A 13,339-nucleotide genomic window follows, 5' to 3' on the forward strand; every position below is an offset into this window, starting at 1 on the left:
AAATCCGCGACAACCCCCCTCTTCCTAGGTTCTCCATCATCACTTGGGCCTCCAGGGGATTGAATTCTGGGAGGCATGTGGGAGATGGAATGTGTGTTTGGAGGGCATGCCGTACCTGTAAGTACTTGTAAAATTGGGAGGAGTGGAGGGAGTGGCAGTGCTGTAAGTCAGCAAAAGATAGAATGTGGTCCCCTACCCAGACGTCCCACAGCAAAGAAATCCCGATGAGGTCCCATCGGCAGTAGTTCTCGAGTGACAAGACCTCCTCCAGCCAAACACCGCTCCACAGAGGCTTCCGATCTCAATTTGTGTGGCGTGAGGCTGAGCGCGAGGCCATAAGTACCATTCGAGTGATGGGGGGGGGAGGGGGTGTGCCCGTGGCACGGGGGTCCCATAAAGGAAGGCTTGGAGCTGTGGGAAATCCATTGACCGGAGTTCCACCCGGTACGCTGGGTCGGACCAGCCACCCGCGAACCAGTTAAGGAGCACAATGAGCTTTGCAGCCAGGTAGTATAGGTGGAGATTGGTTACCCCCATGGCCCCATCATCGTGAGGTATGTGCAGTGCGCCAAAGACAATCGTGACCTCTCGCCACACCACAGAAACCGGGTAAGTGCTCTGTCTACTTCTCGGAACCAACTACCTGGGAAATGAAGGGTGATATTTTGTAAAATGTATAAAAAACGGGGTAGGACCATCATTTTGAAAAGAGTGCTCCTGCCAAGGGGATTGAGAGGGAGGGATTGCCATTTCTTGAGGTTCGCCTTGGCCTTAGTGACCAGGGGCGTGATGTTCAGGGCCCATTCGAGGTCTGGAAGGAGAGCGACCCACACCCCCAAGTACTTAAAAGATTGCCTGCGCAGGGGGATGGTCATCTGCCAATCGAAGCACACCCGGGATGGATGCAAGGGAACCAATGTGGACTTAGCCGGGTTGAGCCGGAGGCCGGAGACCCGTTCGAAGGCTAGGAGGGCGTCCAAGCATCTCGGACCTGAGCTCTCTGGGTCCGCCAGGAAGAGGAGGACGTCGTCGGCATACAAGGTGATCTTAGCGTCTGGTGTGGGTCCCAAGCCCAGCCTCATATGAGGGGATCCTGACGGAAGGGAGGCCAGAGGCTCCATCGCTAAGTCAAATAAAAGCGGCGAGAGCGGACAGCCCTGACGAGTGCCTCTCCGAATGGGAAACTTCTCCGAAAGCACGCCATTAAGAAGGACCCTTGCCGTGGGGTTGGAGTATAGGACCTGGATAAGGCACCGAAATGGGGAGCCGAAACCCATCCTCTCTAACACATCCCCAAGGTAGTTCCAGTCCACCGTATCGCATGCTTTTTCAAAATCAATGAAAAGCAGAGAGAGATACGGGGTGAGGTGGTGACGGTGTGCCAGGGCAAGGTGGATACGATGGACGCAGTGCCGGGTGCCCCGGGAAGGCATAAAGCCACACTGATCCGGGTGAACCAAATCTTGTGAGTGTGGGCTTAGTCGCTGGGCGACGGCAGTGGCGAACATTTTTACCTCAGTGTTCATGAGGGAGATGGTGCGGCAGTCCGCACAGGCAAGGGAGGGTGGCTGTGTCTTTGGAAGGACCACTATCGTGGCCAAGTCAGTCTCCGTGGGAAAGACCCCGTGTCTACTACATGTTTGAACAGCTCCATTGAATGCGGGACCAGTGTGTCACGGTAAGTCGCTTAGTATTCTTTCGGGGTATCTGTCGGTCCCGGGCGTTTTTTTGCTGAGCGCAACAGTGTAATGACCCTGTGCATCTCCTCCTGGGTGAGGGGAAGATCAAGCGTCTCCGAGACCGTTAGGGAGAGGCAGGGCAGATGAGTCCCAGTTTCAGATAGCAAGTCAGCCAGGGTGGTCCTGGGAGGTCGAGCCACATAAAGAGCAGCATAATGGCCCGCAAAAGTTCAGGCGATAGCATGGGAGGTGGCGTGGTGAGCCCCAGTCTTGTTACAGGTCTCAGGGATAATGCGGTTGGCTTTGGGGTAAGACACTAAATTGTGAAGTAATTTACAGTTTTTATCACCCCAGCCATACACGCGTGCCATAGAGGAGGGCCAGAGCATTTTAGCGGCCTCCAGTGAGATCTTGTAGATCTCTTCTCGGATCAGTTTAAGCCGACGCTTGGAGTCATTGCTGCTGTGCCCGCCAGGGCCCCTCCAACTGTGCCGCCTGGGCCTCCAGCTGTATGAGTCGGGCGGTCTGCTATGAGCGTTTCATGTGAACCATACCTCTAGCCACCCCAGCATGGGGCCCTTGCCGGCCTCTCATAACGTCCACGAGGAAGATGCTGAGCCTGTATTTTTCGAAAAATAATGCCTCAGTTCCTGCCTGAGGGACTCAACAAATTCCACATCTTACAGCAACCAGGCGTTCATCCGACATGCCGTACGGGTACCATTAGGGGGATTCCCAAGACAGAGGGAGACTGGGGAATGATCCGAGATGCCTCTGGGCAAGATAGAGGCCCCGGACATCAATTGACAGTCTGGGGCAGGTAATAGAAACAGATCAATACGAGAGTGGGAATGGTGGGCCCCCGATGTATGAGTATATTGTTTTCTGCAGGCGTTCCAGACCCTCCAAGCGTCGCAAAGACCCATAGCAGAGGACCAGTCAAACAGGCGCTTAGCAGAGGCAAGGCGGGCTGCTGAATGAGCACCTGTTGTGTTATTCGAGGGTTGCAGAACGGAGTTGAAATCTCCCCCGATGACAGTCAGGCCGTGAGTAAAGGAGGCAACCATGAGTGTGAGATGGCAAAGGGCAGAGGCCATGTTGGCGGGGGGAATGTAAGTGCACAGCAGGTTAACTGGATGTCCCTCGATCTTACCCATCAAGGCCACGTACCGGGCCTACGTATCCGTCTCGGCTTGCGCCAGGGTAAAGGGAAGGCCCCTCCGGAGCAGTATGGCAACCCCCCAGGAACCCCACGCAAAACCTCAATGCCTTACCCAGTCAAACCTATATCGGGCAAGGAAATTGAATTGGGTGCCCATAAGGTGTGTTTCTTGTAGGAATAAGACATCCGGCATATGTCGCTGGGCGCTACGAAGGACAGCAGTGCGTTTTATGCGGTCTAAGAGGCCGTTGGCGGTTCACGAGAGGATGTGGAGGGGTCTACGTAAGGTGGGCGTCATTGGGTGGAAAGTGCGCGTAAGAGGCAATGCAAGTGTAGATCGGCCCGGGTCCCAAGGGAAGCAGTGTTTCCTGGCCAGTGTCTTTGGGTAAAGGTTGTGCATTTTGGTGACTCATGTGGTCGTACATGGCATACATGCCTGAGTTGCTACCAAGATAAATGAGAAACAGCGGCCCGTAGGAGGCTAAAAACAACAAACAATCGGGAGACAACGGTCTACCCACCCTCCCTCGCCACCCAACTCCTATCACCCTACACTTCTGAAGAAGAAGCATCTGTCGCCCTGAAAAGGAAAACATTCAAAACAACAATCCACTAGCGAGTCATACTGCTAAGCTAAAATGGTTAACTAAACATGAACGTGGCAGAGAAGGACCCTCATCCATATAGCCAGATAAGAGATTTGTCAACAGATGCAATTACATTTAAGCTAATATGCACCAAGAAGTACATTTAAGTTCAGGAGTTGGAATAGGAAACAGTTCGCCGAGCCGTGGTTGCAGTGAAGATGGATTGCACCTACTATAGAGGTTGGCAAACATTCTTAAGTGCAGGTGCCATATTGGGAACAAAGTGGAAAGTTCGAATTTGGGCCGCAGTTCAAGCTCCCCCATCATCCCCGGATCTATGAAGCGCAGGGCACCTAGACAGGTCTGAGTCAGAGAGGGAGGGGCGCAAGGCCCTGGAGGGGTCCGGGATACGGCTCAAATTAATCAGAGAGTTCGTAGGGCTGGGAGTGGCGGACCTCTGAGTTGAAGCATGTGAGGGAGGGCGCAGAGACGGTGCACTCTGAGAACGGGATGCTTCCTCCAGACGGTCGTTTCTCTTACGTGACCTAGTCTGCCGTCTTTGGGGTTTAGGTAGGGTTGGGTGGGGATGTGGGGGGGGGCCCGAAGGGTCGGGGAGGGGGTCGGCCGATTCAGGAGAGGCCGGTCTTCTGTGAGCCAGGTCCATGCCGCCTGAGGGGTATCGAAGAATAATGTCTTGTCTTGAAAGACCACCCTGAGCCGAGCCGGGAAGAGAAGACCGTATCTAAGACCCAGGTTGCAGAGCTTCTGCTTGACCTCATCATAGGTTCGACACTGTGCCTGAACCTCCCTTGTGTAATCCAGGAAGACCATGATTTTGCTGTTTCGGAACATCAGAGGGCCCTGGGCCCTAGCCGCCCTGAGGATGGCGTCTCTATCCTGGAAATTGAGAACCCTCAGGATGATGGGTCTGGCAGGAGCCCAGGGCTGAGGTTTGGGGGCCAGGGAGCTATGTGCCCGCTCAACGGCGAACTAGGGGGAAAGGGGCTCCTTGGGCATCCATGAACGCACCCAGTCCTCCACGAACGTGCCCGCGTGACCTTTCTCCATTCCTTCGGGAAAGCCTATGAGGCGCAGATTGTTCTTTTTACAACCTGTTTTTGGCGTCCTCTGCCCACCAGTGGAGTTCCGAGGTCTGGTTCTGGAGGCAGGCCACCTGTGTTTTAAGCTGGCTAATGTCGTCCTCCGCCGTGGAATTGCATTATTCTGCGTCTGAGTCGTACCGTGGCGTTTCGCAGGTCTTGGCGGATAAGAGCCACATCCACTTTCAACTCGCCAATCTTGGTCTCGCCTGAAGGATGGTGGAGAGATCATCCCCAGTGGGGGCAGGGGCCTTGGAAGCCCCACCTCCAGGATCCTGGTCTGTTGTGGTGAATCGGTCCATTGTGGTTTGGGCTGGAGGGGCAGGGTTCTGCGGGGTGCGATTCCTTCCCATCACCACCAAGGAAAGATCCGGCCTCGGCTCGGGCAGGGGGAGAACACAGCGGTCCTGGGGCGGGGGTCCCCGGTCACCCAGGCCATCAATACTCAGGTCCAGGCGGCCAGGTCCACCCCCTCGAGCCCACCGTGAGGAGGAAGATGGCTTTAACGCCTCAGGGCCAGTGTAAGCGTGGAGCACTCCAGTGGAAGGCTGCTGGGCCGGGCAGTCAGTATTTACAGCAACAAGTACGCCACTCGGACCCCCGGTCCAGCAGAGATGGCCTCCCACCCAGTTGGGTAGTTTGAAGTGGATAGGGGTTAGAGAGGGGCGAAGTTCAGTGGTGGGTCTGTCGCCGGCACCGGTCAGCCAGAATAGGGGGCCCGAACTGCCCCCAGAGAGAGACCCCCCAACAAGGGGTATGGTGGTGTGAAAGGGGAAGAGTAGGCAGCGAGGGAGGAGGAGGGGCGCAGGCACCAACTATAGCCCCCTGCACCGCCAACCGACTTGGTGGCCGGTCCCCGCTCCCCACCCAGCGGTAGACCAGCAGAAGGGGCGACAGAGGGTTCTCACTCTTCCCCGGGCCCAGTCGCCAGCAATAGGGAAGCTGTTGTGTCCTCGGAGGGTTAGGTGGAGGGATGGGTCATGTCCAAAGCAGCCCGCCACCAGGAGGCCCGTGGCTAACAGTGAGGATGATCCTGAGGAGCAGGCCCAGAACTGTGGGTGGGAGCCAGGAGAACAATGAAGGTTGGGGGGGTGGGGACAACCAGGCCGCCCCTTCGCCCTGCCACCCGACAAGATGGCCGGTCCCCCACCCCAGGCCCCACTCACCAGTACAGTGCCGCCACTCGACCTGGCAGTCTCAATGGTCTCCGGGGCAGGCTGCTGCCGCTCCCATGTCGGCATGGGCTAGCGGGGAGGGCCCAGGCTCAGGACGCCAAGGACAGTGGCCGACAGTGAGGGTGGTCTTGAGGAACAGGCCAAGAGCCGTGGGGAGAAGTCAGGAGAGCAATGAAGGTTGGGGGAGGGGGCGGGGGCACCAGGCCGCCTCCCACCCTGCCACCTGACAAGATGGCCGGTCTCAGGACGTCCAGGCCCAGGGAGGGCCACGCGCCCGGAACAGCTGCAGATGCATCACCAAAGGACACTATGTCTCGGGCCCACCGCTCCTCAGGCGGCCCCAAGGGGGCCCAGATGCGGCGCCGGCCAGGTCCAGAGGGCGTTCGCCACCGGCTTTCCGAGAGAGACAGTCACTAGGGGGAGGGAGACACACGTGGGGGGGCCTGAAGACAGCCCCGGCCACCGCCCGACCACAGCGGCCGAGGTCCAAGGTGCTCCACAGCAACCCCGGGGGCGGGGCCGGGAGATCAAGTGCGCAGCTCGGTCGAGTTCCGACCCACTGAGCCTCCCCCTGCGACTCCAGCAGCAGGCGCAGTCACGGGGCCTCTGCGCCGAGGGCGCACCTCTGGTCCACTGTAGATGTTGGGGGCGAGTGACGGAGCCCCAGACACCGCCCTAGTCTCACTGCAGGCGGGGGACCGGGCCACCCAGGATGTCCTCAGGCCCAGGATCAGAGCTGACGCAGGTGCACCATTTCATGGTGCTGAGGCCGCCGGCTGAAGAAGAGCCCCCCCGAGCCGCCGGAGCCCCGATCCGCCAGGAAAGGGACAGGAGCTGAGCATGTGCCCTTAGGAGGCACCTCAGGCAACCAGGTGAGGTGAGTGGCGGCCGTTGGTGGTGGATGCGAGGCAGATGATATATGGGGGTCCCGGAGCACTCTTAGAGTGCGTCCGTCATCTTAACGCCTCAGGCCACGCCCCTAGATTGCACTTTTAAGTAGCAAAGTAATGACCTATCTTATACGACAACATCTAATGTGCAAATCTACAGCACAACCTAGTGATTCTAAAGCACTAACCCCAACCAGCAGAAAAGATGACACTGCACAGCATAAGGTTCAATGAGACTTTTCTGGATGGATAGTGGCAATGTTGAGCCTGCCTTCATGAGAGGCTGAGGAGCACTTGACTCTTATAGCATGGTTAACAACAGATGGGACTCTCCTTAAACTTATGCACAGCAATGAGGTCACTCACTTAGCCAAGAGTCATATTTTCTTCTAGTAGTAACCAGACTGGGGTGGGCAATGCTCTTGTGCTTAAACCACCAATCGTCCCATTAGATACTAATTCTATTTTGTAACATCAGCACATTTCAGTTGCTCCTATGCTGCTGAAATAATAATATCACTCTTGTTAATCTACAAGCTGTTATGTAGTTTGACTATTACACCAATTAAAGTAAAAATTACATGAGAACAGTGAAAACCTAATAACCCTTATATGTACACATCATTTACAACATCTGACCCAAAATTTCTAATGGCAGCATTGCTTGGCTTTAGCTGACTGGAAGCAAGAATGGCTGAGGTCATTTTCTGATTTTTAGTTCTTTGAGCTCCAGTATGAAGATCAGATTTAGGCGTCAAGTTGATAAGACTGAAACTTCACCTTGTAGCTTGTTCCAGATTATAAATTATAAGGAAGAACTAGTATTCCTAGAATTCATGTAATAGGGCTAGAGTCTGGCTCTGCCACAAACATTAAAATATAACTTTGTATTTTACACTGTCATGTACAAAAGACTTTAAATACACAAAATGTTGCCTGTACACAGCATTACTGACCTTTGCAAGATATGCCTCCACTCTGTTTGAAGATAATCCATTAACCCCAGGACCGTAGAAGTTGCCAGGGAGACCTATGCTTCTATTTAATGTTAAATTAGTACCAAACGGATTTGTATCCATGAAGGGGTTTGCAGGAAGGCCTCCAGTTACAAAACTGTTTGCAAGTAATGACTTGCTCCTTTGTCGTTCATTAAGTAGCTTGGTGTTGGCTTCTGCTAGCCTTTCATTGGCTCTGTGGAGATAAAAAGTTTATGATTAGATATTTTTAGACACAAAAATCTTTATACAGTTCACCTTACATAACTGGTTAAATGAACAAGTTACATACCTTCATTAACGCCATTCTTGGCAGAGACTCTGGCATGCTGCAGTCTCCTCCAGGCTCTGGACTGTATCTAGAAGACTTTCATTGCAAATCCCTTGCGCGCTGGTAGGTTGCATCGTTCAGCTCCATGTCAGAACCGTCATGCCTAGGATATGATGTCAGAGCTACTATAACTGTGTCACCTCCACGTGCTGACATCCGTATCTTTCTGATCTTTGCCTGCGTATCTGACTCACAGAAATCAGAATATACCAGTGTTTGGATCTCTGGATTGAAACCTTATCAGTGGACTGAATGAGTGCTTTTCACAGAACAAGGAGGGTGGTGGGTTTGGGAGAAATCAGCAGTCAGATAGTCTCTACCAGAAAAGGCGTTAACAAAGGTAAGTAACTTATTATTCTAACTGGAAATTCCTCACCTTGTGAATGGATTTCAAAGCAGTACCCCTTACCCCAGGTGGTGAGTCAGTGGAATGCCTCAGACCAGGAAATCCTGTAGGACAGATGGGAGGAGTGCCTGTCTCGTTGGGCCTATCTAGCAATAGTGCTTCTTGAACGTGTGAAGGGACGCACACATGGAAGTCTGGCAGATGCCCAAGACTGCCTGACCCACTGTACGCTAGCACAGTAGTATCAATCTTTGCTCTGGTGAATGAGCATACATACCTTCTGAGGGGTGATACTTGGCTAGCCCACAGCAAATATTTACGCATAAGACAATCCATCGGGAGAAAGTTCTCTTTTGAACAGCATTCCCATGTTTGGTCCAGAGAAGCCCACAAAAAGTTGATTGTCCACTCAATGGTCTCTAGTCCGATCGATGTAAGAATTGAGGGCACTCCTAGGAGCAAGATGGCGGAGTTGCTCCTCCTCCTTAGAGGGATGAGGTAGAGCATAGAAAGATGGCAAGTTGATGAATTGCTTTATGTAGAAGAGTGTCACTACCTTTGGCGAGAAAGCTGGTTTTCCCCAAAGGACTAGTTTGTCCTGGAAGAAAGATGTTTTTGCTTCCAGGACGGACAAGGCCTGGAGTTCACTCACTCACTGTGCAAAGGTGATTAAAATGAGTAAAACTTTTTTATGGTAAGCATGCATAGAAAGCAGCTGTACATCAAAGTACACATCAAGTAGGTGACAATCAAATTAAGATACCACTGCGTCATCACAAAAGGCATTGGCTCAAACCTTTTAAAAAAACAAAAAATGCATCAAAACAGTTGACTTGAAAAGGGATGGTTGATCAGGCAACTGTAGAAAAGGCAAAAGGATCTTGCTGGGCTAGAGAGATATAACACAAAAAAATGCCAGTCAACTATACCTGTAAAGGCTGAATATCATGAAAGAAACACCAGACAACAAACGTCTTCCAGCATCCCACATGTACAGTCTTAGTGGAGGGACGCCTGACTGCCAGTATGACGCCGTCTACTTTGGGAGTAGGATCAAAGGCCGTCAACTGTTGCAGTTAAATCTTCACCCATGGCGGTGTAAGTTGTGCAAGCAACAGCCCTGCTGCTGTGACAGGAATGCCTCCCGAATAGGCAGCCACGTCGGAGGACATCAGCGCATGGCCAGAATTCCGGAAATACCATTCTCCTCGCCCAGTCCGGATCCACTAGGTCTGGGCCCAGTATCTCTTGCTCTTTTTCAAATTCTGGGCAAGAGAGATAGGGGCAGAAAGCCATACAGGAGTCCTGAGCCCCAGTCCAGGTGAAATGTGTCTTTGAGGGAGAACCGCTATGGAAACTCCAACATGGAAAAGCTTGGAAACTGCACGTTCTCAGTGGTGATGAATAGATAGAGCAAGATTTATCCCACTACTGAAAGATGTCTAGTGAGGACATCAAGTGTAACTGACATTTGTGATCTGATAGAGCAGGTCGACTAAGATAGTCCTCCTTGGCATTTAAACATCCTTCCAGGTGCTGGGCAATCAGGAAGATGCCCTGAGTGTTCAGCCACTTCCAGAGATGCACAGCACCCTGGCACAGGACCATGACCCCATTCTGCCTTGTATGTTTCAGTACCACATGGCAATTGTGGTGTTTGTGAGAATCTGTGCTGTTCCCCCAGATGATCAGAAGGAACCTCTTCAGTGCCAAGTGAATCATCTGTAACTCCAACAAATTGATGTAGAAATGGGTCTCAGCCAAAAGCAATAGTCCTCTGATCTACACCTCTCTCCGATGACCTCCCCAACCCAGCAGCAACACATCCATCATGACTGTTACGTCTGGGTGAGGTAGTGTGAGGGGTCTGCCGCTGGTCCAAAGGCAGTTGAACAGCCACCACAGTAGATTTTTTTGCAGTCTCATCTGACACCTGGATGTCCAAAAGATTATTTTGGTTCTGAGCCATCTGAGACTCCAGATCCCACTACAGAGCCTGTATGCACTGGTGTGGTCCAGCAGGATGCAAGAGCTAAAGGGGCCAAGATGCCTCAGAGTGGCTCTCACTGAGATCCATGTCAAACGTTGAAACATCAGAATCATAACCTGAATGCCCAGCACTCATTGAGGTGGTGGGAATGCTCAGAAGAGCACACTTATCACGATGGTTCAGACGTTGAGGAGCTGTTGTCAAAGAGTTGAGGGAAAAGCCCAACAATGTCAACAGGTCAGCCAACGTATTGAGTAGTTCGGAACTATTTGAGGCAAACCTGCTTTCAGTAATCAGTCATCAAGGTATGAGAAGACTTATATTCTCCACCTCCACAGATGAGCTATGACCACCAACATCACATTTGTGAACGCCCGAGGTGCACAGTGAAGGCCAAAGTGGAGCACAGAGAATGGAAAGTGCTCTTAGTCTACCTGAAACCGCAGGTAACGGGATTGCAGGATAAAGATGTGGAAACAGGTATCTTGCAAATCCAACTCCACCTTCTGGATTCAGGGCAGTCAAAAAATGTGCCAGTGTGAGCATTTAGAACTTTTCCTTCAGGGGAGGAAGATCAGAGGGCAAAGATGTAGACTGCGGTGTAGGCCTCAGTCCTTTTTTAGCACTAGGAAATAACAGGAGGAACAACCAGTCCCGATCTCTCATGCAGGCACCCTCGCTATGGCTCCCTTGGCCAAGAGAGCTACAACTTTTTGGAATATGGACAAGTGGTACTCCGGGAGGAGTTAGGGTATGGGTGGCATATTCAAAGTATGTGAAAGAAAGGGTATGCATTAACCGTGTCCCACAATCTGGAGCACTCATTGGTCAGATGTGATGCTCCTCCACCAGGGAAAGTAAAAGATGATGCGACCTCCCACCGGGCAATCATGTGCAGTCAAGGACGGCTTAAACAGTTCTGTGACAGCTGCAGGAGGGGGCACTAGGGATTGGGTTGAATTTTACCCTTAGGGGACTAAACCCTGGTGGGCTGATCCCCAGCCTTTACCGCAAAGGGTTTGTTGTTTCTGAAACACTTTCTGGGGCTGTCTCTGTTAGTATCCCCTTCCAAAGCGTCAAAGGGGGCAAAATGATTGGTGGAACTGGTGCACTAGCCGAGCAAGTCCAATAAAGCAAGTCATTGCCATGCTGTCCTTACAACGCTCAAGGGCTGAATCCACCTGGTCTCTGAAAAGATGGGTCCCATCCAAGGGTATGTCCATCAGAGACTATTGGATGTCGTTGGAGAAGTGTGTAGAGCAAACAGAAGTGTGATGCCTAAGCACCACGCTGTTGCAGTGTTTGTAGCGTCTTTGCCATTTTGAGTAAGACGGAGTAGGTTTGACTGAAGATCTTCTGGGAAAAATGGGAAGATATCTGCCATCATGTTCCACAGTGCATGTGAGCATCCCTACAAGATACTGCTAGTGTTGACTGATCTTAGTGCAAGGCCAAGTCTGCCAAGTAGCCCAGGTCAATGTGAGATGAGCTTCTCCATTCCATATTTTTTTCTAAAAACTCTGAGACTTGTAGTCTTGCTTATTCCTTTATGAAGCGGGACAACAAGTCTCAGAATTCAAAGAAAAACACCTGGACTGGATCAGCACATCACACATGGACCTGGGAAACTAGGCAGCTATGCAAGGTTGGCTGAAGAGAACATTCTTTTTGCAAAGGTATTCATACGTTTCGACTCTCTATCTGGTGGGGTGGTCAGAAACACATTGGGGTTTATTCAAATGATGGAGACTTGCACCACTAAGTTCAGGGGAGGGGGTGCAGCAGGAGAAGGCAGAGTCCCCAGCACATACATGTGCCGCCTTGCAATCTTCCTGTTAGCTGGCGGGCAAAATCCTGGATTTGACCAGATGCCCACCAGTAGGTTTGTTAATGCCACGCAAAATGGCAGGAGATGCTATTGTGTGCTTTGTTCTCTGGTAAAACAACTAATCTACTAACCCTTTCCGTTTTGATAGAGAAAGCGACAGTCCAACAAACTCAACTGCAATGTTGCTTTGTAGAATTTAAAGGTTCCTTCGACCGAGAGCCCTGTGGCTTACTGTGGCAAAAATGTATCCTGGTCTTTGCTACCCGTAATAGTCCAACTCCATTCTGAAATATGAATAAGAATCAAGCTGGGTGAAGACTCTCATGTTTCTAGGGAGATCGAGACGAGAAGTGGAGTAAAACAAGGCTGTGTGCTGGCTCCACTCCTTTTTAACCTGTTCATATCGGATCTCTAGCCAATTCTCGACAGTGTTAACTGCCAAACCCAACAACTAGATGGAGTACGTATCAGTAACCTCTTATACGCCGACGACCTGGTGTTGCTTAGCCATACGAAAGTGGGCCTACTAAGGCTACTTGATGACCTGCTCCCTTATACTACAAGCAACTTCTTAGAGTTGAATCTATCAAAAACAAAAACAATTTCCTTTGGGAAGCTAAAGAAGATGCGTGGAGGGTGGCACTTTAACAAAGTAAAAATCGATTCAACACCTCATTACAAATATCTGGGAATATTTCTTGACACTAGAAGTTCAATTGTCAAACAGAAAGAAGTACTGAGGACCAAAGCCCTGGTTTTAGAGGTTGCCGCTTTAAGACTGTCTAATAAGCTCCTAGGCCCCATTTTAATCCCAATGTTGAAAGTGATGAAGGCAAGGTTAACCAACTCATTGAAGTACGGCCACGAGATCACGAAGGGTACCACAAATACTATATTAAACAAACTAATAATCAAACTCTTTAAACATGCGTTTCATCTGCCAATGTCGGCATCGCCAGCACAAGTTCGCCTCAAACTAGGTCCTTTTGACCATCACAGCATAGAGGCCGGCACTTTTATAAAGTTTTGCAATAGACTGCGTCAGGCCCGGGAGGGTTCTGTGGAGGCCAGACTCTGGCAAGAAATCCAGAAAAGTCATGCCAGTCATAAATATCGGCTTCATCTGAATCATAGTTTACAAATACTTGGTGTCAAGGAATTCTGGGGAACAAATCCCTCCCAGCTGGCACTAAAAGCAGTTACCAAGAAGAGCGTCAGGTTGTGGTCCTTTCATTCGGATAGGGCAATATTGTCAA

General features: G+C 51.3%; 1 protein-coding gene across 1 annotated transcript in view; it reads right to left on the reverse strand.

The window, feature by feature from the left end:
• ANKRD26 (ankyrin repeat domain 26) overlaps window positions 1-13,339 on the reverse strand; it is a 969,942-nt gene that overhangs the window by 94,780 nt on the left and 861,823 nt on the right. The window contains exon 38 of the mRNA XM_086919420.1: window positions 7,550-7,784. Coding sequence (XP_086775546.1) covers window positions 7,550-7,784 — 235 coding nt within the window. The remainder of the gene's footprint in view (window positions 1-7,549; window positions 7,785-13,339) is intronic.

Source organism: Lissotriton vulgaris, chromosome 1_1 (assembly GCF_964263255.1).
Source record: "Lissotriton vulgaris chromosome 1_1, aLisVul1.2, whole genome shotgun sequence".
Classification (NCBI taxonomy): Eukaryota; Metazoa; Chordata; class Amphibia; order Caudata; family Salamandridae; genus Lissotriton; species Lissotriton vulgaris.